Source organism: Saccoglossus kowalevskii, chromosome 1 (genome assembly GCF_978046115.1).
Source record: "Saccoglossus kowalevskii chromosome 1, keSacKowa6.1, whole genome shotgun sequence".
Classification (NCBI taxonomy): Eukaryota; Metazoa; Hemichordata; class Enteropneusta; family Harrimaniidae; genus Saccoglossus; species Saccoglossus kowalevskii.
In genome coordinates, this window is record NC_140641.1 from 15,378,211 (window position 1) to 15,402,443 (window position 24,233).

The window sequence follows — 24,233 nt, forward strand, 5'->3', positions numbered from 1 at the left end:
CACTTTGATATAAAATTTATTTTTAAAACTGAATATGTGACAAAATCTTCCCCATATTATTGTTTAGATTACATATGTACTTCATATGGTTTAACCAGTTGCGAGAAAACACAGATTTTCCACCAATAAGCACATCTTTATTGTTCCAAATAATGCGCACACCTGAGATTTTCGGAAATCAATCCAGTAACAAGGAATGTCTTTTATAAAAAGTAGAAATATTAACTAGCAGCGAGGCAATCGAATAATTACAGTTGATGAGAAAATCCAGTCCTCCTAATTTATTGAAATGGTAGTTTGGGAAATGAGACCATGGTGCTTGTGATTTTAATATTCTATTTATCCTCGATAATTTTAAGGCTTTATTCTTCAGTTCGACATATATGCTGTTCAATCGCCTTTTTTAATATGATGCTTTTTTCCTCGCCACAAGAAATTCAATAGATATGCAGTTGCTTCCCTAATACAGTCGACTGGTACTGAAATGCTGTTTATAATATAGATTACCTGCAAACCCAAAGCATTTTCCAAGCAATGCTTTAGCTTAAATAGTTATAAAGTTCATCTTTCATTTTTTTTTAATTTTTCTCCAAAAGTTCAGTTTTCCCTTTCCACTTCTATCATGACCTAAATACACACTAAGTACCCGAACTGGGGTTAATGTTGGGGATAAGTCTACCCACTTCCCGTTAGTTTTGTCTACTCTAAATTAAGGATCAAATCAGTCACTTTACTGAAACCCGTTAACATAACTAGGGAAATTTGTTTAGATGAGCTGTCTTTAAGCATCAGTGTTGAGTCTTCTACATATGCAGGTAATTTTTGATCGTGCCCGGAAGGTAATGTAATACCTTTAATTTGTTTGTTGTGTCTTATGTGAATGGCGAAATAACAAAGAGCGCAGTAGATAAGGGACATCGTTTCCTAACGCAACTTTGAATATTTGCATAACATGTTTTTACTCATTTAATTAGTGAAGGGCCAAAGTTAAATTGTTCTAAGACTTTGTACATAAATGGCGACGCTAAAGAAAGGCTTTTGTATAGTCTAAAAATAGCAGTGCTCCATGGTTTCCAGCTACTTCACACCATTCAATAATGTCACTTATCAAACGAATGTTATCTGTGAGACGCCTGCCCTTAATGAAGGCACACTGATCTTCGTGGATAATAAATAGTAACACTTTTTTCAATCTTTCAATCTAGCAGTTATACAACGGCTTGCTAAAATATAATCTGTATTTAGGAAATGAAATAGGTCTCCAATTCTTGATATATAGTTTTGGTAATAAACTAATCACTGCTTGGTTTGGGGTTACAGAGAGAGATGCATTGTCATATGAATAATCTAGGGATGCCAGTAAACAATCGCTTATATTTTTGCCAAAATCTCAAATAAAATTCAGGTGAGATGCTATCACAACCAATTTTATTTTTTTGGACTACTCTTGAGTGCTTCAAGTAGTTCATCTTTAGTAATCTCTCCTTCGCATATACGTGATTGTTCTTGATCTAGAGCTTGAATATGAAATGTTTCAAAGAACTGACAATAAACAAGAAGTGTGAGAGCTATTTAGATTTAAACTTCTTTGGTAAACTGGAAAACACAAGTGGTGGTAATGGCTAATTTGCATAACCTTTCACTCAGTAAGAATTTTTTTAATGCTCATAATTAAAATGGCTGTAACAGTTCCAAATTTAAATCTATTATCGTTTTGTAAAAAGTTAAATACAGTGCATAATATGGAGATCCCGTCATTGCTTTTTTTTACTATGTCTCTTTTTGATTATTATGTACAGCCTTGCCAAATCTTGCTAAGCATTCAAAAGAGAGAATATTTGTACCTGTTTTCTATATTTTAAAATCTTCTTTTGAGTATGTTCCACTATAATTCACAAATCTACAAAATTTCAACAGTCTATAGCCAATATAATCCAATGTATTGGTAATAAAAAGCCAAAAAATAAATTCACTCCCAAGTGCCTACGAACCTGTATTTTTTGGTTGGTTTGGAATACAGGGCTTCATAGAATTTTAACATATTTAAAATCTTTTCCGAAACTGTGATATCTAGTCCCCTGTTTGAGTTTGTCAATGAACTTCTTTTTATAATTGTTTTTGTTTTCCAATCTAAAAAAATATTTGTTGTTCTTTTCCCCATGTTGGTACCAATTCACTTTTGGTCAAGATCCATGTGTTTGGTGTGCTTTTTCATATTCTATTGAAATATCATTATCGAGTGTTTCATCAATGTGTTCTTTCAATTGTTGTAATTCTTGATCAGACTATTTTCTATGATGCACAATTTTTTTGTTTTTGCTGTAAATAATTGTTTTCTCCATGATTTTAAATTTTAGATATTCAAAAGTCTGTTGAGCATTGTATTTTAAAAGAAACCATTCTCTCTTTATTTCCAAAATCAAAGCATTGATTCTTCCGCATAAGCTTCATTGATTAGGAGACTGTTATTTAACTTCCAAAACCCCTGGTCCTCTTCCAGAATCGAGCTGTGCAAAACTCATGGTGATCATGCTATGGTCAGTACGAATGCTTGGTGCGATGTTACAGTTTTTTACAGTGATAAGTAAACGAACCAAAAAATAATCTAATCTGGAACTTTACTTTCCGCGCTTCCAAGTGAATTGAAGCTTTGGTGGGTTAAATTTATAGGTCAACTGATGCACATATGTTTGTTCGTAGTTTATTCTCTCTAATCTTTCTATCAAGTGCTCAAATATGAATTTGTCATCCGTGTCCACGACAATCTAAGGGTATATAACAATCCATAAACTTTTCTCCATAGCAATCATGATATACAAGTGATATTTTCCTTTACTTTTCTGTTCTTCAACAGGCCTCATGTGGCAGATATAACAACTGCGGGACCTAACAAATTTGACATGACAAGACCTTGCTGTTGCAAAGTGCTCAATCACAAGAAAGAAACAACAAGGATTGGGAGGGTCGTGGTGACATACAACAAAATTCTGAAATGTGGATGTGTACCATGTTGATTTTTAACTACAACTGTCCGCGTATATATATATATATATATATATATATATATATATATATATATATATATATATATATATATATATATATATATATATATATATATATATATATATATATATATATATATATATATATATATATATATATCACACGCATTTCAACGATTGCTAATAAAGTTCAATTTCAATGTGTGTCACAATCGCTGGCGATTCGTTTTTTGAATTTTTTTTTTTTCAATTGCTCATACACAGTTTGGATACGCATGTTTCTCTCTCTTTCAATGAGGAACATAACTAGTATGTTTCAACTATGTGATAATTTAGAAATGTTTACCATGTATAATTTCAACCGAATTGTCTTGACTACAATTAATCCATTCCAAACACCGCAAACCTCAATATGGGTAGTTTCCAATAGCGACGATCGTTCGACCAGGTCCGATCACGTGTTTACGTCGACACCCGCATAACATAATACTTTATGTGTCTCCAGAGTTTCTCACTTCGTCACAATATTGATGATTCCACCCTGAAACGTCGGGGACATGGGTTGGAAATCATACAATAATTGTATTTTGAAGTCATGTACACGTATGTGTATTGTTAATTTGTTTGACTGCCCTCTTCTATTCATTATTGTTCTGTATTTTAAAGCGGGGAGTCGTCATCTACGCATGCGTCAGATGGCCATAGCCTGTCATTGTCTACAAACAAGCGTCTACCCATGAGTCTTTGCGTTCTTAACGTGTGTTATCATCGCTTGGGACTCAATTGCGTGCACAGTGACAACCCTCCCGCTTTAAATGATATAAAGTATGTTTTGTGTTTTTTTTAAATGTTTTTTTGTACCAGGCGACAGTTCCGGACATTAAATGTCACTGTTGACTCTCCTGACTTTTTTTTCGCAAATTGCAAGTACAAGTGACACATAGTACATTTCCTGTTGGAACTACATGACAGGGCTGTGTGGTCATTTTCCTATCAAATGGCAATTTTAATGCGCTATCCTGGCGTCAACCAGGTTCGGTCGAACACAAGCACCTGCGGACCTTAACCAAGGTTCCCCCAAAGTCGCATTCGTTAGTGAATGAATCTCGGCCAGTGGAATTGACCTTCCCATTCTATATGCTACCAGTGACCGATATAAAGTATGTTGTATAACTGTCCGTTTGGTAGACGTATGGTATTTAGGCATTGTAATTTTTTTTTTTTTTTGCATTACTGATTAGAAATCATAATCCAATGATATCTTATCAACTACCTGTCCATTTCATGTAATACAGCAACCATTAATTCATAGACTGGATTAAATCTCATTATTCATGTATTATTTGCGCTGAAATAAAATAGATTATATTTCCAGATATTTCATATGATTATTTTAATTGTCCAAAAACACATATATATTCCAGATGTAATATGTTATTTCAAAGTTCATACGACAATGTTAATGTTCATATTTTAAATTGGCATAATTGATGTAAATTCTGTATAGATAAGATTGTTTAACATTGTCTTGGACTAAGACTCGTGTTACAACCAGCTCTACAAAAACAAATATACTAAAAGTATGATCGTTTCTGCACACGCGCAACAGCTAGATGTCATTCAGTTCAAATAAACGTGTCAGGTTTATATGGTTAATACACGTTAAGCCTTGCATTATGTTAATAATAAAATGTATATTTGAAAACATACAAATACCAGGACAACAATATTATGAAATCGCGACAGGAAATGAAAATGTCAATTAAATTGTTATCGTAAATTTGAAAGTTTTAGCGTTCAGTGGCCTTTCAATTGAATCAACTGTATTCGATAATTGATACATGAATGTACGTTTATTTAAGCATATCTGTTAATATGTATGAAGTTATTTCATCTGTGATGGTCTGTGCAATTCATTGTTAACTTTTCATTACATACACTGTTATTTAATCAGAGAACATATAAATGTGTATGATCTTACGTGGATCAATTCCATCAAAGTTTGCTTTCGCGACAATTTGGACAATTGTGGAATTGTTTGTAATTATGTGAATCGACGCACGACGCACGTCCAGCACTGTGCACTGGCAATTCAAAACAAAACATTAAACTACCCCAAAATAATGTTCGGACGCCACTACGACCTTTGTCCTGTTTTTCGATCGATTTCACGCATAACGCAGAATCTCGGAAACCTTTATAAAAATGTATAAATTATTAATAAAACATTTATAACGGAAGACCTTCGAACAATGTTGACATCTGCCCTTGCTTAGTTTAAAATATATATTTTTTCCGAAAAAATGCTGAAAGTAACAAATCTTACAGGCTTAAAAGCACCGAAAACTGAGATAGAAAGCGAATGAATTTGTTTGAAAAATCGCCGCTGAATGACACTAGATAACGAGTCTCAGTGATGGTTTTGGTGTCATTAAAAGTCTCATTTATTCTTTGAACCGATGCGAGTTAGAATCACTGTGTCACCATAGATGTCCGTGGGATATGTTGATTTTTTTTCAATTTTATTTTGTTTGCTACACTATAGCAAACAATGCAACTCGTGATGCTTTGATATTAAAAATACGACTGCAGCTCAGGATACATCACATCACCCCCAAGAAATATCGTTCATACCTAACCAATGTCAGAGAGAGGCCATAGTGTTCTGTTCACACTAAAACGTCGTGTGCACGGAGTACGATCATCACTCATTTTACCGTCAACGAATGGTCGAATCAGTTCAGTTTATTTGGTCTGTTGTGTTAGAAATATCAACCATTTTATATTCAGTTTTTAAGGAATCGAATCATTTTGGATGTAATATTTCTTTATACCCATTTTATATTGTATTATATTGAATGTTAATTGTATACTTGATGTGATTTGTCTCGTGGTCCGTTGTTATATTTATATGTCGGGAGCTAGCTTTGATTGTGGTCCCAATTCTCCGACCAAAGATGATCTCACGGTGTTGAAATATGACCAACCTTCAATACATGTATTTGAATGCATTCATGAAATTAATATTTGCCAATTTTTTATCACTATTTTTTCAAAATGCCAAAAATAGACCTCAAATTCGCAATTGCCACCCCTTTAAAACCTTAGAAGTTGGTCATGTGATTGCAGTGGATATTCTACATTTCCATACACTAGGTTCAAAGCGCAGCTCCGCGATTGCCGAGATTGCACCAATGCGTAGTGGGAAAGAACGATTCGAATGACTCGCCTATTATTCATTATGTAAATCACAGTGAATGCCACATTTCCCCTAATTCCAAACGGGAACTGTTATTCCTGCCGAAAATAAAGTTGCGGGCCAAAAGTGTAGTTAGTCGTTTAGAGTGAATAAATGGCTGAAATTGCGAAAATACAAAATTTTACCAAAAATACAGGCCTTATTGAATGTCTGTACTTAACAATATTTTCGATATTTCACGTAGTGACAGCAATTAGATGTATTAAATTACTCTTCCAAAATCGAAATATATGATCAGAAATTAAACAGGATTAGCTATTCGTACATTTTTTGTATCCAAACTGAATTTCTTTTGTCTGGGCTCATGTACAGGGATGTAATAGTAGTATGGCCAAAGAACAAGATTACAGGCAGTCAACCATCTTTGAAAAAAACAAGATGTATTACTCAAGAGATTGTCAAGTATATGTATCCCTGGCATTGTCTATGGTTTAAATCGTACATTAAACATCAACAGCGTGCATAAATAATCAGCCATATCTTGCGTTTCATCATAAGGAGTCTACTTCAGCAATTAACTCAATCGAGGCCTGTGTCTATGACATCAAAGAATAGATGTCACAAATAAAGCTCATACTCAACGACTCGTAAACCGAAGTACTGCTCATCCGGTTTTTTGCGCCAGTCAACAGTGTCACAATTTGCTCTAGTTTTCCTGCACTTGTTACTTTTGTACGTAATATCGGAGTAGCTTTTGACAACACACACATATATACATATACATAAAGAATACAACTGTTGTCACGATTTAATTCATGCAATACTCTCTGCCAAACTCAATGATGGGAATTCACTTATTTGGACTTCCAGAAAATAGCATTAATCTACCTGTACTAGAAAATCAGAGCATATAATCCCAGTTCTGGAAAAAACTGCATTGACTTTCCGTTCATTATAGTATTCAGTCCAAAAATATTCTGTTAACGTTTAAAGTTTTGAACAGCCTTGTTCCGATCGTACGCTTCGTTCTTACAATAAGAATCTTCTTTGCACCACCAAATATAAATTGAAAACATATGGACGTACATTTGCACATGCTGCTCATCAAATTTGGAACATCCTTCAATCTGTCATATACGTCAGATCATTGAAGACCGAAAACATATTTGTTCAACAAAGCCTACTGCGTGGAATAACTCCCTTAGCGCATTTAGACAGAACTTATTTCTGGGTCGAAGCGCTTTATAAACGTTTATTAATGATTTTGATTGATTTAACCATATAATCAGGTGCGAATACGAATAGATGGCCCGACACGACATGATATAATGCGATTTTTTCCAAAAAAAACAGAATTTATTCATTTTGCAATAAATTGTACTCCAAGACAATATAAGGATATTGACCTAAAAAAAGTTGGGGGTCACCAGCCTTTTTTCCAAGAAATGGATGGTTGTATTTTAGTGGAAAGTCGCCATTTTGACACTATTATAACACTTTTACCACAGGTTCCTATGGCAGAGATATTATGCAATATCTCACAAACTATCCTGGTGACATAGGCTGAAAAAATCATATATTGTTAATGATGGAGTACCTTTTGTTGTTCTGAATTATTAAAAAATCTGGGTTTTAAAAAGTGTCAAAAAACGCAATTTTCTTTTAACATTATGCAATTTTTAAGAAATATTGGGACACTTTCTCAAAAAGCATATTAAACTGTAACACACAAAATAATGCTATTTCATTATACCATGGGACATTAGCTTCATGATTGTACATAATAAACTAATGAACATTGTTATGCGATTTATGACCAATTTTGTCAAAAATTATGACTAGGCTTCTACCTTAAAGCACGCAAATATACGCGACTAAGACAAACGATGTGTCACGATACAATTGCGACACGTGGCAGTTAATTCCAAGCACACAACAATATTCACGTTCGATACAGAACAGCTATTAATTACTATGGTAACCCAGCAAGCAATAATCACGCCATTTAGTCCTGTATAGAATTACGTAGTATGTTGTATACCGTAAGAAACCCCACGCAATAGTATTATACTCGCATAGCTAATCATTCAGACCCAGTGTTTCACGCAAAATTGCCACAGACAGACGTGGGACGAAGAATAACTTCATTATTAGAAGCTGAACATACACAATAGTTACGTTAGCGAATGTTCAGTTGACAACGTAGCTCAATACACGTGTACCACGTGGAGGACGACAATAGGGTTTACACTTGTTGCACACCAAGTTCGCCAACACAAATCCACCAACCATTCATATAACTCTTGCCAGGATCGCTGTAGTAAGTGGATAGTAACTGACTATTCGGATAACCAACTTGCATTTCAATAAGTTGCTAGATGTCAATCGTGTCCACCCCACCTCTCCTCGTCCAGTGTGCACCACCCGTTTACCCTTCCGATACCTACCATATTAGTATAACAATTGTCGTCCAACAACCTCGATCGCAAAAACAAAATTATCTAACTACGTTTGCCATGACATCACAGATTTATCTTGACACACTAGCAACAGCATGGTGTAGTGTATTAAATTGCATGTGGACCTTTCATTGTGAGCGACAAAAATTAACTGCGTATGTCATTTTAGTAACAACCACAAAATAGTTCCGCAAAATCTCCCCTAACTCACTCGGGGGCTGAGCTACGTCACAAGACGTTCTACGTTGCTAAGGTGCACACCACTTTGCCATGTATTTATATGGGCTCTGCACGAGCTGCTATGGAACGCCAGTCGAAGAGCCGGTGAAATAACTAAATTCGAGAAAACAACACACACTCAACTTTGAAGTAATTCTGAACAACAAAACTTATATATGTTGTACACGCATGGGTAATCTTGTTACACTGTTCAGGAGAGTCTCAACAACCTTCCCAGAGTAACGTTTTCAGCCAGGCGGTGAAGCCGTCAGCCCCCGAGAATAGTAATACAAATGTAGTTTATTATTACGCAACTGTAATCTTCTGTGGATACAGTAAGGTAAAACTAGTGTAAAGTAATGCAACTAAAAATAACTACAAACAAATCAAAGTAAAGGTTCTTCCTACCCAGGGGCTTATACAGGCGGTGCTTTGTACATGGTATTTTTAAGATATAGAGACAGAGCAATGTTATTTTTCATTATTTTTAAGAACATTGCGTCTTTCAAAGTTGTTCTTTTCATTTGAGGTAATTTTGCAGTTTTTCAGGATGCTTTTTCATTCATTTTCAAAATGTGAGCAGCTCAAAAGAAAATGTTTTTCATCTTCAATATCGCCTTGATCACATTTTTTACAGACTCTTTCTGCTGCTGGTAGTTCGGTTTTTTTCTTCTCCCCAGTTCAATTTCCAAAATGTGATCACTAAGCCTGAATTTTAATAACATTCTACGTAAGCTAAAGTTATTTATTTCATTTAGATAATTTCCAAGTTCATTGTTTATTTTAAATTGTTTATATGTCCTAAGTTTATTGCCTTCATTTTTGTCTCTATTACTAGTGGACGAGTTTAGCTGCTCCTTCCAAGACTGTTCGTATTGGTCTCTTAATTTCACTTTCATGATGTTTGATAACTGGCTAATATTATCCACATTGTGCTGTTATTTTGCTTCCTCCAGTTCCCCGTGACCAATAATATTTTCAATATGTTTTATCCACTTTGATTTAATTTCTTTGTTTTCATTTAATGCACATTTTAGAATATTATTGTCAGCAAACATGCCAAGTCTATACCAATATTTAATTTTACTGACACCAAGTATAAAGCGGTAAAACTGACTACCCACTTGCTCTAGAATAGTGTTGTCATTTGATATCTCGTCAGCCCAAATTTCAGCACCATACATTATGATTGGTGTTATTAACTGGTCAAACAGTTTCAAGCATAATGAAGTTCAATCTGATTAAAATCTGATGTAGTGTACGGGCTTTAATTATTGTGGCTATAAACTTATTTTAATTTTATTTTTTTATTACTTTTGTTATTAATGCCGTTTTATTTTATTATTTTACTTTGATTTTGATTTTGTGATTTTTTTTTAATTCTGCCCTACCTACATCTGATCCGACGCCTATGTAAGTCCCGTTCAAATCTCGCATAAGTAACAGCCAATCACAGCCCCCCTTTTATACAGGCTGTCGGTTGCTTACTCTTCAGTGTAGCGATACTCTACGGGCAATCTTTCTGTACATTATATTGTGCCCACTTGAATAAACCATTAATAGAAAATTGCTAGTATATTTTTATTTGCAAAAGAAATTCCACAGCATTTTACAATTTTTGTCATTACATTGAATATTTTTTTCACTTCCAACAAATGTGTACACTTCCAGATACATCTTCGCCAACCAAGGTTCGTTCATTCAGTCATCGCTTCACTTTTACATCACTGAGCATAATTATCTAGAATGGAAGCAAAAAAATAAGTAAATCGTAATGATTAGAACACTGTAAAACAGCTATAGTAAACAATGCAAACTGATTTTAAATTGTATAACGGTCACCGGCCCACGGCATCGACGCAGAAAATTGGAGCAAAAAAATATTTCCTGATCCATTGCCATGTGTTCCAATAAAAAAATATTTTATTCCAGTCTAAATCAGCTCAATTACTTTAATAAAGAGTTATTGTATAATGTACAAAATGATGATACAATTTGATGAATATTTACAGCTACGGCTTCAATACCGTGGACGATGTTGGCCCGATCTTCAACAAAACATCACCCGTCTCCAGGGCAGGCGACTGGAAAAAGACACTGGTGTTCGGTCGAAACGGCGGAAACAAAATCGTCACTCCCAGAATAACTATGCAAAATAACGATCTAAAGTCGAACCATTCGAGCCACAATATTAACGTCGGTATAATCCGCCATTTTATTTGAGTGTGTTTGCCACCCAACTCCGCCCGGTGACTTCATCATGTGCGCTATAGAAGGAGGTATGTGATTCGTTGACTAAAATCGTCGATAGTGGGTCTCGTTGAAATCTCGTTACATAGGCATCGGCTCAGATGTAGGTAGGGCGGAATTAAAAAAATCACAAAATCAAAATCAAAGTAAAATAATAAAATAAAATAAAATAAAATAAAAGGGCATTAATAACAAAAGTAATAAAAAATAAAATTAAAATAAGTTTATAGCCAAAATAATTAAAGCCCGTACACTACATCAGATTTTAATCAGATTGAATGAAGTTGATATCATTTTATGATTCAGAATGAATGTCGGAAACTAAATAATGCCTTCCTTGCTTTATTCTTTAACATCGATTGTGCTAATTTAAACTTTCCATTAGGTGTAATCAGTATACCCAAGTAGCAAAATTCTGTAAATAAACACTAGATCATGTTTGGACCTTTTTAAGCAGCGCCCTCATGTGTTGAAAACAGTGAATAAAACATTGAATCACAACCACAATATCCTTTCCTTATTTTGCAGACTCGAGGCTCGACTAAATTTAATTTTACTCACCTATATTTAAAGGAAGTAGTATTTTTTTTTCTAAAAGTATAATTAATATTTTTTTTAGTGATGATGTCGAAATTTCATAAGCTCAAAAAATAGTGCTGGTCCTGCTGGAGAGTTGAAACACAAGAGTTACCATAATATTTACTCTCTATTCCTCAATATTTCGCAGTGTTCACATTTTATTAGTTCTGCAAAGTATTAAGAATTTTTATAAACTCAACAAATCGCCCTCTGCATTAGTATATTTATTTATGAATGAGTATTGAAACATCTATGTATGTCATACTTGTGTGGAGGTTATCTTGTGTCACTGGTGACGTCACTAAGAGGTCAGCATCCGGGTATTTTACATCCCACAATTCCTAGCGTCATAGCAAGCCCAAGAAAGGTACCAAAATGGCAGACAAGAAGGTCGGGGAGTATCATCAAGAGGATGACAAAACATGTATGCAGAATGTTGCAGACCAGTGGCATGGGTTCACAAGTTTTATGTGGGACCCAGAGCACAAGGCTGTTATGGGAAGGAATGCCCGCAGTTGGGGTAAGTGTGTTAAGCTCGCGCGACCTCCAAGGCGTGACCCACCGTCACGCTTTTGGGTAGCCGGTAATTTACCTGATTCTACAGAGAGTGGCGTTTAGTCGGACTTACTTCGCGTGCCACGTCCGTATGCAAAGACATGCGACAGTGTCTCGTGGTTACAAAACATGAGAAAATGGTCGTATCATATCATTTTTGTATTTTACCCGTTAGAAGTGGATCGGCGCGATGACAAATGGCAATCTTGTAATAGATTTTGAATAGAACACGCCAAGTGAATGTAGTCACGCTATGAAGGTCAGTGTGAGCGAAGGTCACGTTCCATCATCGGAGTCGTTCCTATCTGAAACTCGCATCTTTAGGGCAACAACTATTCAGCCTTTAATAACACCCAATGAAAGTGCGGCTTTGAAAGTCTCGTCCAAATTCCAAATCATCGTAGTCTAATGAATTTACAATAACAATGGGCGATTTATAATACGGGTTGCGGTTTGTAGGTGTACATTGTAGATGACCCGCATTTTGTTTTGTTCAGAGTTGTGAATGTTGTTAAAAATTACGAAACGTAATTAATTGTTCACGAGCTCCACTGATTCAGTCAAATTGTAAATTGAATTTGAGGCCATATTATGCTGAACATTTTTTCACTCGTTTTCATTTGGGACAGGAACACTAGATTTAGAACCACCTGTTCCAGTTAAAAATATTTTAAACCTGGGTCAAATCGCCCTATTTTTATGTATGCATCATGTTTCCATGGAAAGCATTCAAATTGCCATATTGACAGACAAAATAAAATTTAAAAAAAACCTTGTGTGTACCTCAAGAGATTATTCCACCAGATCAAATGCTTTGAGACTCATCGGTGATGTTGCATGCATATATTAGCAATATTCCTTTCTTTTTGACATTCTTGAGGTTAAAATATTGAAAGCAACCAAACAACTTTCTATAATGACATAATTTGTTTGGCCTTTTTAGAAAATAAGCACCATTTTTAATTTACACAATGCATAAAGAATGTACAATTTGGGGAAGAAATTGGGGTTTGTGAGTGGCCTTGTGTCAATATGTATTGCTAGTGTTTAGATTATGTTTTGGGATGGTAAGGGGGATTTTAGAAACTCTTAATAATATTTATTAAGCAATGAATTGATATATCATATTACCCTCCCTACAAATTGTTGGAGAGTTCTTTTAGGAAAGAGTTCCTTTTGTATATCCTAACCCTACCCTACCCTCCAGCACTCCCCATTTAATTGTACATGCCCCTCCTAAGGACATCTATAGTTATCTAGAGGGGCATATACCAATTGGGTAACTGGGAGTTAGAGGTAGGGTTAGGGATGGAGGGGTACAAAAGGAACTCTTGCGTTCTTTTGAACTAAAAAAAGAAATGAATTCTCTAGAGTTTACTCTATTTTGAGAAATGTTAAGGGTCCTATTACCCATTCACCAATGGATGAATCAGTGGCTAAAAATAAATTTGGCTAAATGTTTTACAGTATTACTAGTACATGGTAGGTGTTGAATTTTATGACAGATTAGTGACTTGATGATTAATTTGGCTAAAAGCATTTTCACCATAGAGAATGCCTTGGTGTTTTGTACATCAACCCCTGTAGCATGTAATAATTGTAAAGAGCTGAGTGCTTTGTAGTACTATCTCCAGCGTATTAGTTGATTGATGACATGCGCAGCATTCATTTTATAACTGTTCCATTGTATGACTTGTAATAATTCAAAACATTTTTGCTTTGCTTTCAGTATTAAATTTTGGATTATATTTTTAATTTTAAATCATTTGATAATTGTTCCTATTCCCAACCATTTAAATGACCAGTTGTTTGTACCAGACCAGTTGTTATGAATGACTAAGTCTTGTCATTGAAATGGCTCAGTGAAAGGGATGAGCCCTTTAGAAAATAAATCTTACTTGGATGGATTAGCGTTAATTGCCAAGACTATTATGAGAGGATCTTATAAAAGTGGTCATAGACTTTGGCATGGTTAATTTATGTGGTACACGCATCACATGATTTGCTTGAGTAGTATTAGTAGTAAGGTTCATGTGCTTTTCCTGGCAGTGCACATCTCTTATGGCATGCTGTCACTGAATTGGTGATAACTGTAATTACCTTATTGATTACTCGTCTGTTCACTGGCTACTCGCTGTCCCCTAATCTGTCATAGTGCAAATATGATCCAGTCTTGCCATGTTGACTCTACTGTTTGTATTTTTTGTACACATTTTTGGCATATTTTTCAAATCTTATCTTGATGCCCTTGTATCTCAAAGGATACATCTCAAAATTATATTTTTGGGACACTGAAAAAAAATCATGTGTAATGTCATATAAAGGTACTTCCAGATATCAAGTAGTATTAGAAAATTGAATTTATTTAGTGGGATTAACGTTGAATTATCAGTAGCATTGTCTGTATTTATTTGGTCGTTCATACCTGGAGAACCAAGGCAGATAAAGCAAAACAAAGACACAACCCTCTAGCCTACAACTGTGCGACTGAATGTGTGAAAAAAAATGTTAAGTCAAAATAATAAAAAAAGCATTGCTAAATTGGCCATCAGGTAATCTTAGACAAACATTAGTATGGCATATGCACTTCTGTATTTACCACTGTCTTCGCTTTCAGATGACGTAAAAGTTATTACAGTATGATGCTTGGAAACTTTCAGACAATGTCAGTCACAGATCAATTAAGTTGTTTTTTTCCTCTGTTGCTACCATAAAAACGATAAACTTTGATATCTTAATTGATTTGGGTTGACAAAATCATTTTCTGAAGTGAAATACATATCCTAAAAATGCAAACATCTTATGTGTTACGTGAAATTAAAAAAAATGAGATGCAGGTTTTCATTTGATACACATACAAGATGACAAGGAACAAATAACAAAAATAAGGTCACCTTCACATTTCAATGCTCATTATATAAAGTGAGTACCTGGTTTTTAATTTTGCCAATTTTGCAAGACCAGTAAAATCCACTAAATTAAATCCGAGTGAACATTTAAAATAACATTAAAACTTGTTTCCCTGCCTAATTTATGACCTTAAAACACGCAATGCAATTAAATTCCAGTGTAGGTTTTATAGTACTTGATTTGTTCAAATAGTCATTCCTGACATAATAATTTTTTTTTCTTGTTTACAGCTGAAATTGGTGTATTTTACTTGTTCTTTTATGCATTCCTTGCTGGCTTCTTTGCTGCTATGTTCTCTGTATTTTATATTGGTTTTATCAGTCATGAGGAACCAACATATACAGATAAACTAGGCACACCGGGTAAGTATTCTCTCAATTCACCTTTTAAGAACTCCCATATCAACGACAAAATTCCCTGTTTAATAGAATGAAAATGAATTTTAAGTCAAATAGAGTTCTAATTTAGCTTGCTAAGGGATATTATATATGCTAAGTGTCTATTCTCCAACCTGTTACTACTAGCAAGAAATTTTTGACAAAAATGTCAAATCTAGGAGGGGGGATTCACAGGCTGACTAGTATCTGCCTAATAAATTGGTCTAATGGAAAAGGCAACTTTAATTTTTAGTGGAATTTAATTTCAGCCCCTGCTTCTGTTATAAATATGGAAAATGTTTGTTTAGGTAGAATTCTAAGTAACAAAAACTGACACTGATGTTATAGTATGAAGTGATTCCAAGTCTAATAACTCATGTGTGTGAAATATTTTCCTAAATGTTTACAATTTTCAATGGTTTTTACCTGTCCTAATATTGGCAATGGTTTTGCATTTCATTTAGAATTATTAATTTACCATACATGTATAACAAAAATTATTGTACGAGGGAGCGAGTCTGAATGTGTGAAACAATTTTTTAAAGTACTGAAACTATAGAAACTGTCAAAAACCAGAATGATGCGTGAGCTCGCAAAATTTTCCCATTCCATATGAAAATGTATATAGGTTGCTTAATGTTGTCTTTATACACCGTACCGTAGGGCTTGCGCATCGTCCCAAATACAGTAATGAAGAAAACATCGCTTTCAATATGGACAACCCGAATACATACAATAAGTTTGTTGATGATATAGTCAAACTCCTGGATGGTGAGTACATTCAATATTATTCAAAATTATCCCCTCTAAAAATTTTACACTTTACTATTTGCCAGATTTTCAGAATTTATTGGCTTCTGCAATTTTGTCAGATCAGACAATTGAGATTTTTTTGATTTCTCAAATTTTAATTTGTCCAGCATTTTTAGCTCCGCTGTCGACTTTGTCGAGCAGAGCTCATCATATGAGTGATTGTTCGTCGTCCATGTCAATGTTTTAATTTTTCAACTTCTTCTTGAAAACTACAAGCCTGATCGCTTTGATACTTGGTGTATATGTAACTTGGGTAGACCTCTCTCAGATTTGTTCATTTTGTAATGATATCTTCAATTCTCTAATTTTGGTGAATATTTTTGTCATTTTTGGTAAAAAGTGATATTTTCGACTTCTTGTTGAAAACTGCAAGTCCAATTGCTTTGATATTACATATATAGGTACTACATGTGGACCTCTCAGATTTGTTCATTTTGTAATGATATCTTTAATTCTCTAATTTTGGTGAATATTTTTGTCATTTTTGGTAAAAAGTGATATTTTCGACTTCTTGTTGAAAACCGCAAGTCCAATTGCTTTGATATTACATATATAGGTACTACATGTGGACCTCTCTCAGATTTGTTCATTTTCTAATGATATCTTCTGTTCTTTAATTGCCATGTGCATTGCTAACAGCGGAGCTATCTCAGCCGACAGGCTGCTTGTTTTGTATTTATCAGATTTAGACTTTAATTGAGAAAAAACATTAAGGAATGCCATGCATTGCAATACCATAAATAATTTGGTTCTAGGTATCACAGTTAATCCAAAAAATGTTCGTATTTTTCCATAATAAAACATACAATTATGTTCTATTTATTGTTGCCTGGAAAGTACATAACATAACAAATTATGGCCAATCAAGCTCTTGTCTTTTACCAATTGTGCAGGACTGTTGTTGTACATCCAATCCCTTCACAATAGATGGATTTTTAGAGTCTGTAATGGTAAATTTTGTGTTTTATGCACATTTTTTAATACAATATGATTTACATATCGTCTGAATTTATGGTGTAAAATTAAAATGATTAAGCAGCGATCAAAATACCCTGGTGCACACTGCACTATGCACATAGATTATTAGCTAGTGCAAGTAAACTCAAAATATAATGTGCACGCTGTGCATGTAGAAACAACATTTTCTCATTATATTCACTAATCCTAAATTAAGTTCAACCAACATTGTGAACAATTTTTTCGTGATAGCATCAATCGAGAACCCGTAAATCTTATTTAAACTTTAAAAGTAGTGCATTTCACATGTTAGTGCAGGTAAATTTCAAATTCAACATGCACACTATGCATGCATGGAAAAAATTCTATTTCAATCCCTGTTAAGGTCTGTGGAAAAAATCTTTATCATCAATTTCATTGTAGGATGTTTTCCATCGTACACAAACTCTTGATGCAAAGCAATTTCCAGCACAATTTGACCTGAAACAACATCCTCTGACTTAACAGTCAAGTTATTAACAAATTAAAATGTTAATGGCGAAATTATCTGGAAATTTCTGATTGATTTCATCTTTTAACTCTAGGCAGAAGTACTTTACCACCTGTTAGCACTAATTTCAATGAGAAAACAATGAGCTGCACATAGTTATTGTGTAATACTGGAACTTGTGCACAAAATGCTCGTTGGAGGCTGCACGCATCTGAAATCAACAAAACATTGACAGACTGCTTCATGTGCTGTGTGACCCTTTGTTTTATTTTTCAACATTTCGTGAAAACAATAAAAAGCTTGGACAGCTCAAAACCAAAATAAAACGTGCGCAAAATTAAATGTATTGCACCAATGAATTCAATAATAGTAATAATAATAGAAGAGAAAAAGTGGGACCCATATTGTGTCATCACCATGCACTGAAATTAACGAGTTTTCATGTGAATGCACAAATCAAACACTCCAAAAAGGGAACCTGTACCAATCACAACTTTTATGCATTGAAACGCACTTTTTACATAATTATACAAATTGTGAACACATGGCGAAGACTCATCTAGAATAGAAATGCAGAAATTACACTGATGTACTTTGCAAATAAGACAACCATGTCGTATTTGTGATGAAATACATCACGTCAGAATATTGTTTAAAATAAAATAGTCTATCGCAGTCAAATCTAATATAGTTGAAAACTATTTAAAAAGAATTTGATGTTTTAAATGTGGGCGGCGGTAATAAAAATAATTTGCACGGTTGAAAATAAAGCGGAAATTATCCGGTTGAATTCAATAAGCAGTCGCAAAAGTGAACAAAAAAAAACAATTAAAAAGCAGAAGTGGGTGGGAGGTTGAGCGAGATAAGTACTGTATATATTTTATTAAAATTCTTGTCATACTCGGATTTTGTTTGCCAGCTGTTATTTGCTGAAATTGAATGTTTACATGTAACCTTGTTCCCCCTTTCAAAATACAGATTACAAGGACCAGAACTCAACCCTGTATGAAGACTGCCCTTCTGGACATACCAGTGAAGATCAGTTTGGAAGACTGTGTCAGTTTGATGTCTCTGAACTTGGCACAGTGTGTACAACCCCAAAATTTGGATATGAACAAGGAGAGCCATGTGTCTACATGTATTTGAACAAGGCAAGTTAGTTCAGTTTGATTCTCAGTGCTCACTGTAGAAAGGTCGCTCAAGACGACGCAACTCATACTAGATGTAATTAAAGTTGTACATACATTTTTTCAATGGCTTTTGACTTGACAGAAGTATTTTATTTGGCTGACGTTGTGTCCTTGCATTTCATGAAAATTCAACAATTTTTTCGTACGTTTTTGTACATACGAGTAATAATCAACAATTGCAAAACTTCAAAAACAAGGCAGTGGAGAGAGTTGTGCAATCAAGTTGATGTTTAAGTAGGCGTGATGCTGTGATCGATAAATGTACCTCTTGTGCACAGAATTATCAGGTCTTGTTTGAACTTCATTCCAAGAAGAAATGATGTGGGGGAAAACAAAGCTGGACGCATTTTTGGAGTAAAAATAAATGAGCAATTTCTGGAGAGGTCCATATTTTTGGGGTCAACAAAAATACGAACTCCCGCCAAATAACTAGGTAGCAGAATTTTTAAAGTAGGTGAGTTTTTACGGTGCTTTCCATAGTGTAGAACACCAAATTTGTCTGCCCTAGTTATCCATGGCCATGCAATTATGCGTGTGCAATGTGACTTAATGGACTTAGTCAATTTTCAAAATGGCCCTTTTAGTCTGTTCTGCTTGTCATGAAGGTGAACATGCTGACCAAAATTCCTGGGAGAGCAATGATGTTGATAGTGAATTTTTTTGTGCATCAGCTACATAAGGGAGTTTCTTCAATCAACCCTTCCAACCTATCTACTGTAAAACGTGTTCTTTTAGCTAGCATGTTATTTTAGCTACTTTAGCTAATCTGCAATTTCAATTAATTATGATGTCACTAATTATAATAGAGTATATTCTCACAATGAGATTATTGGCATTTTAGCTAAATTAAGATTCAGTTAATTTATGCATTGAGTCAAATTCACTAAAATGGCATGTAGCTATTTCAAAGTGTTTGACAGTATATTGTTCTATAATATCCTCTGCTGGTTTAATTACAGGTATGGGGCTGGCAACCAAAAGCTTATGAAAACAGTTCACTTTCAGAAGAATTGCAAGCAATTTATGATCCCAACAGAGTGATGATAGAATGCAAAGGAAAAGTAAGTTAAAATTATCAATGTCTGGATTTTGTGATATTGAAAGATACAAATCTCACTGAGATTTTGATTCATTAAAAAAAAAAATTGGGAGATTTCTTTTTTTATAAGGTTTCCCACATTTGCTTTTAGTAACGCATCTCTAATAAAATAAATTGCATTAATTGTATCATGGATAATTAAAATGATTTATTTTTACCATGGCACCTATCATTTTATGCAAACACATGCACTATTAATAGAACAAATATGGTAGTCATTTTTTAGTCATGACTACAACTGAATACTGTAAACTTTAATATTTAATTAACACATCCAGGGCAAATTGAAATTGGCTTAGGCATCACAAATATTTGTTGGTAAATGTATTCTGTTTTTTAACCTTTTGTGATGAATCTGAGGAGATGGTACGAAAATATAAATTGCTCACAAATTATGAATGGTGTAAAATAAACAAGATCAAAAGCTGTTTCTCTCTCGGTTTGCTTTTGCTGTTATGTTTTTGTTCATATATTCTTCACTCTACGAACCTGTTTGAGGTGTTTCTAGCCCACAACTTCTCCTTGTTAGTCCCCGTTCGGACGAAGTCTGAAAACGGGGACTTATAATTCGGTCTCCGTCCGTGAGTGTGTCCGGAGTCATATCTCAGAATCCCTTGGATCGATTCCGTTCATTCTTTGCATGTGCCGAGTACTTTATGTGGGACATATTCGATTCAAAATGGCCGACTGGCAGCCATCTTGTTTTTTTGAAAATGTTGTATTTTGGACATGCTTTGTCAGTTGTCATTCAAACTTGGTACATAGATTATACATATTAGGATACATGTCCATGATGATTTATTTCACAATTGGATCAAAGATGGCTGACTGGCAGCCATCTTGTTTTTGAAAATGTTGTATTTTGGACATGCTTTGTCAGTTTTCATTCAAATTTAGTACATAGATCATACATGTTAGGATATATGTCCCCGACCGTCCGTGAGTTCCTGAGTCTATCTGTCCGTGTGTCCGTCAGTCCGTCCCTGTGTCAGTCTGTCCAGAGTCATATTTCAGAATCTTGTGGACCGATTCCTTTCATTCTTTGCATGTGCCTAGTACCTTATGTAGGACATATGCACATGCAGTGGTTTAGCGATTCAATTTAAAATGGACGACTGGCAGCCATCCATCTTGTTTTTTGAAAATGTTGTATTTTGGACATGCTTTGTCAGTTGTCATTCAAACTTGGTACATAGATTATACATGTTAGGATACATGTCCATGACGATTTATTTCGCAATTGGATCAAAGATGGTTGACTGGCAGGCATCTTGTTGTTATTTTTATGCGGTATCTTGGACGTGCCCTGTCAGTTTTCATTCAAATTTGGCACATACATGTACTTTATACATGTTAGGATGCATGTCCATGACAATTTGTTTCAAAATCTGGTCAAGGATGGCCGATTGACAGCCATATGACTTTTTGCCTTACTACTATATTTCCACAATTTATGTACCATTTTCATTTGTATTTGGCAAATACATCATACATATCAGTGTGTTTCATAATCAGATCAAAGATTTTTGGCCATATTACCACTACACGGAACACGTGTTTTGATGTAAATAAACAATCTGTTGTATACGTCACTTGGAACTCAAGTTTCAAGGACACGCTCGCGACAACCTTTCCGCCTTAATATGACGAGCACAAAGAACTTAATTTAACGGGGACTGTGTCATTTTCAATGACTTGTTGAGACAGTTTTCATCATGAAAATGTTTTTTTATGGTATTCAGGCTACATTGGTTAAGGGTTACCTGGGTTCAAGATCATATTTTGCATAGGTTAAAGACAATAATACTTGATAAGTTGGTAATAAAATACAGATTTTTCCCTGGTGGTGTGCATGTAATCTTGACCATGTTTGTTTGTGAGCGTTTGGTTTTACCCATATTTGTATATGCTAATTTGGTCACCCCTAACTCGCTGTGAAATGGCCTGCTTTCTCATGCAAATAGAATTGCTGATCGTTATCTTTGCTGTAAGGTGCCCAGCGTGTTTAAATTGGCTAGGTGACATGGTTTCTCCGGTCAACTGATGGCGAGCTCTTGCAAATGCACACTCCTTTTATCAAAATCAATTATTTCAGTCAACTGCTTGTTTTATGCTTGTTTAATTGATTTATCTTGGATAGTTGAATGTCACACTTATAAAATGTTCTCTTATTCTTGCCATTACAGAAAGACAGAGACAAGGACAACATAGGAGAAATTGATTACTATCCACAAGGGGGTATCGACTTTAAATATTTCCCATATGTTGGAACCGCAGATGAGAATTCAGACTATCGCACCAACTATCTGCAACCTGTAATGGCGGTACATTTTAAAAATCTGACCATGGACACCACTGTTCGAGTAGAATGCTGGGCCCGTGCTAAAAATATGGAATACGGAGAATATGAAGGCCACACAGAATTTATGCTCAGGGTGAATACAGCACCTTTAAAATCAGAAGTCGTTATTGGTGATGAGGGTTCCTAATCGTAACTATCAAGCTCATTATCATAGTCCCCTCCCAAAAAATATTGTGTATATACATTGGATTGTATTGTGTGCGTTTCAGAGATGCTGTATAATGAGCTTTGGTTTATGCAATTAATGTTTTCTTGTACTAGGTTTTTTTTTTTAATACTAATATCAAAATGACTGAAACTAATGGTCTGTGTGATGTACCCTGCTCTGTGTGCAAGCAGCGTATTTCTCTCATTGGAGCACTTCATTGCTATCCTTTCACATAGCACCACAATTAATATTTTGTATTTGTTTTCTTGTCCTTGACTCCAGACCAAACCATGCCACTTTATAAATCGTGTATATCCAGTATTGTCCATTTAATACAGTTAAACATCACTACCCCTTTCAGGGTCTGGATTACACTTGTATTTAAATTTATTGTGCGACATTCCATGGTCGTACATACTATATCTTTTAATCAAGCAACAGATGTAACTGCTAACAAAGGTTAAACAAGTTGCGATACAAAGAGGTCGATAATTATCAGATACTTGCAAAACTAGTGTTTGGTTGAGTTTGTACGATGTCAGTGCCGTAATCACTCCTAATCTCCCTCTCATTGATTCTCAGTCGTACTATCTTTGTGTTGGCCTTCTAGATAACGCCCCCTGACCAATGCAAAACCTATTCTATTGATGTAGCATGCACATGCTTGACGGTTCGTTACTACTTTTTCATAAACCTGTATTGTTGCATCCGTACTGTATGTAGATTTACTTCTAACAACTACAGTAGTTCTTAAAACTCTAATATTGTGAAAGTGCACTTTAGTCACCAGAGGGTACATTTTTTGTTTTATTTGGGTCACTGTTTCACAGGGTAGTAATGTGAAAAGGTTATCTTGCAGTGTGTACACATGTTCACTTTTAAAGCTTAATTTGTATTCTAAATGGGACACGACCTTTGTGCTGAAGTGTAATTAGTTTGATTGATTATGAATAACGGCCATATGAAACAAGCCGTAAATGCATTGTGTAAATTACCTCTCCCTCTCTCTCTCTCTCTCTCTCTCAATGTGCCAATGTTAGTAGGTGGTTTGTTCCACTTAAGTTAAAGGGGTGATAGCAATTTACATTGGTGAGCAATACAATTCTGAATTTATTGAAACAACACTTTTTGAAACTTGATGTAATTGATTCTTATTCTTGTGCAAGTTTTTTTAATGTTAGCGATTGTGTTCTGTGATTAACACCCTGAAATTACTGAATAAAGATTACCTGATTGACCCCAAATATTGCTTTTTGTCAGTAACCAGTTACTAAATAAGTAGAAACTACTATAAACCACTCATTATACAAAAGTTTGAGGATATATTGCAAAAGTTCAACCATGCAAAATGGATTTGGCTGCGTGCTGCACGACTGTCATGGTGCTTTAATATCTCTTCTGAATAGATTATTTTTATCTCTAAATCCAAAGACTATGGTTGAGGGCATGTGGCCTAATCATTTCTGGCTTAATCTTGTGTCAAGACAGAGTTGTTGCGCTCGGTCTTCTACAGTGGGTTAAAATCTAAAATTTTAACCTAATGTTTTGATACGCAAGTCTGCTGTGAAAGATTTAAAATCCTTGACTCAACAATTCAGAATCAATATTCAATGTGAATAAA

The 24,233-nt window shown here is 34.7% G+C and overlaps 1 protein-coding gene and 1 long non-coding RNA gene across 2 annotated transcripts; one reads left to right on the forward strand and one right to left on the reverse strand.

Moving 5' to 3' along the window:
• Window positions 1-10,443: 10,443 nt before the first annotated feature.
• Window positions 10,444-11,258, reverse strand: LOC146750381 (uncharacterized). Its single transcript, XR_014930042.1, has 2 exons — window positions 10,893-11,258; window positions 10,444-10,623 (listed from the first exon to the last, which is right to left on the reverse strand). It is a non-coding gene; the product is annotated as an uncharacterized LOC146750381 (long non-coding RNA).
• Window positions 11,259-12,026: 768 nt separating this feature from the next.
• LOC100375915 (sodium/potassium-transporting ATPase subunit beta-1-like) lies at window positions 12,027-22,762 on the forward strand. The gene is made up of 6 exons (XM_085499453.1): window positions 12,027-12,231; window positions 15,407-15,538; window positions 16,217-16,324; window positions 18,792-18,964; window positions 19,963-20,064; window positions 22,289-22,762. Exons 1-6 carry the CDS (start codon window positions 12,087-12,089, stop codon window positions 22,589-22,591), a joined length of 963 nt encoding a protein of 320 aa, XP_085355579.1. The 5' UTR covers window positions 12,027-12,086; the 3' UTR covers window positions 22,592-22,762.
• The last annotated feature ends 1,471 nt before the right edge of the window (window positions 22,763-24,233 follow it).

Bases quoted from the DNA above. Each gene is read 5' to 3' on its own strand.
- LOC100375915 (XM_085499453.1), top strand. From the start codon at position 12,087: ATGGCAGACAAGAAGGTCGGGGAGTATCATCAAGAGGATGACAAAACA. The intron at 16,325-18,791 runs GTGAGTACATTC...TTCAAAATACAG, and splicing joins TATAGTCAAACTCCTGGATG to ATTACAAGGACCAGAACTCA. The intron at 20,065-22,288 runs GTAAGTTAAAAT...TTGCCATTACAG, and splicing joins TGATAGAATGCAAAGGAAAA to AAAGACAGAGACAAGGACAA.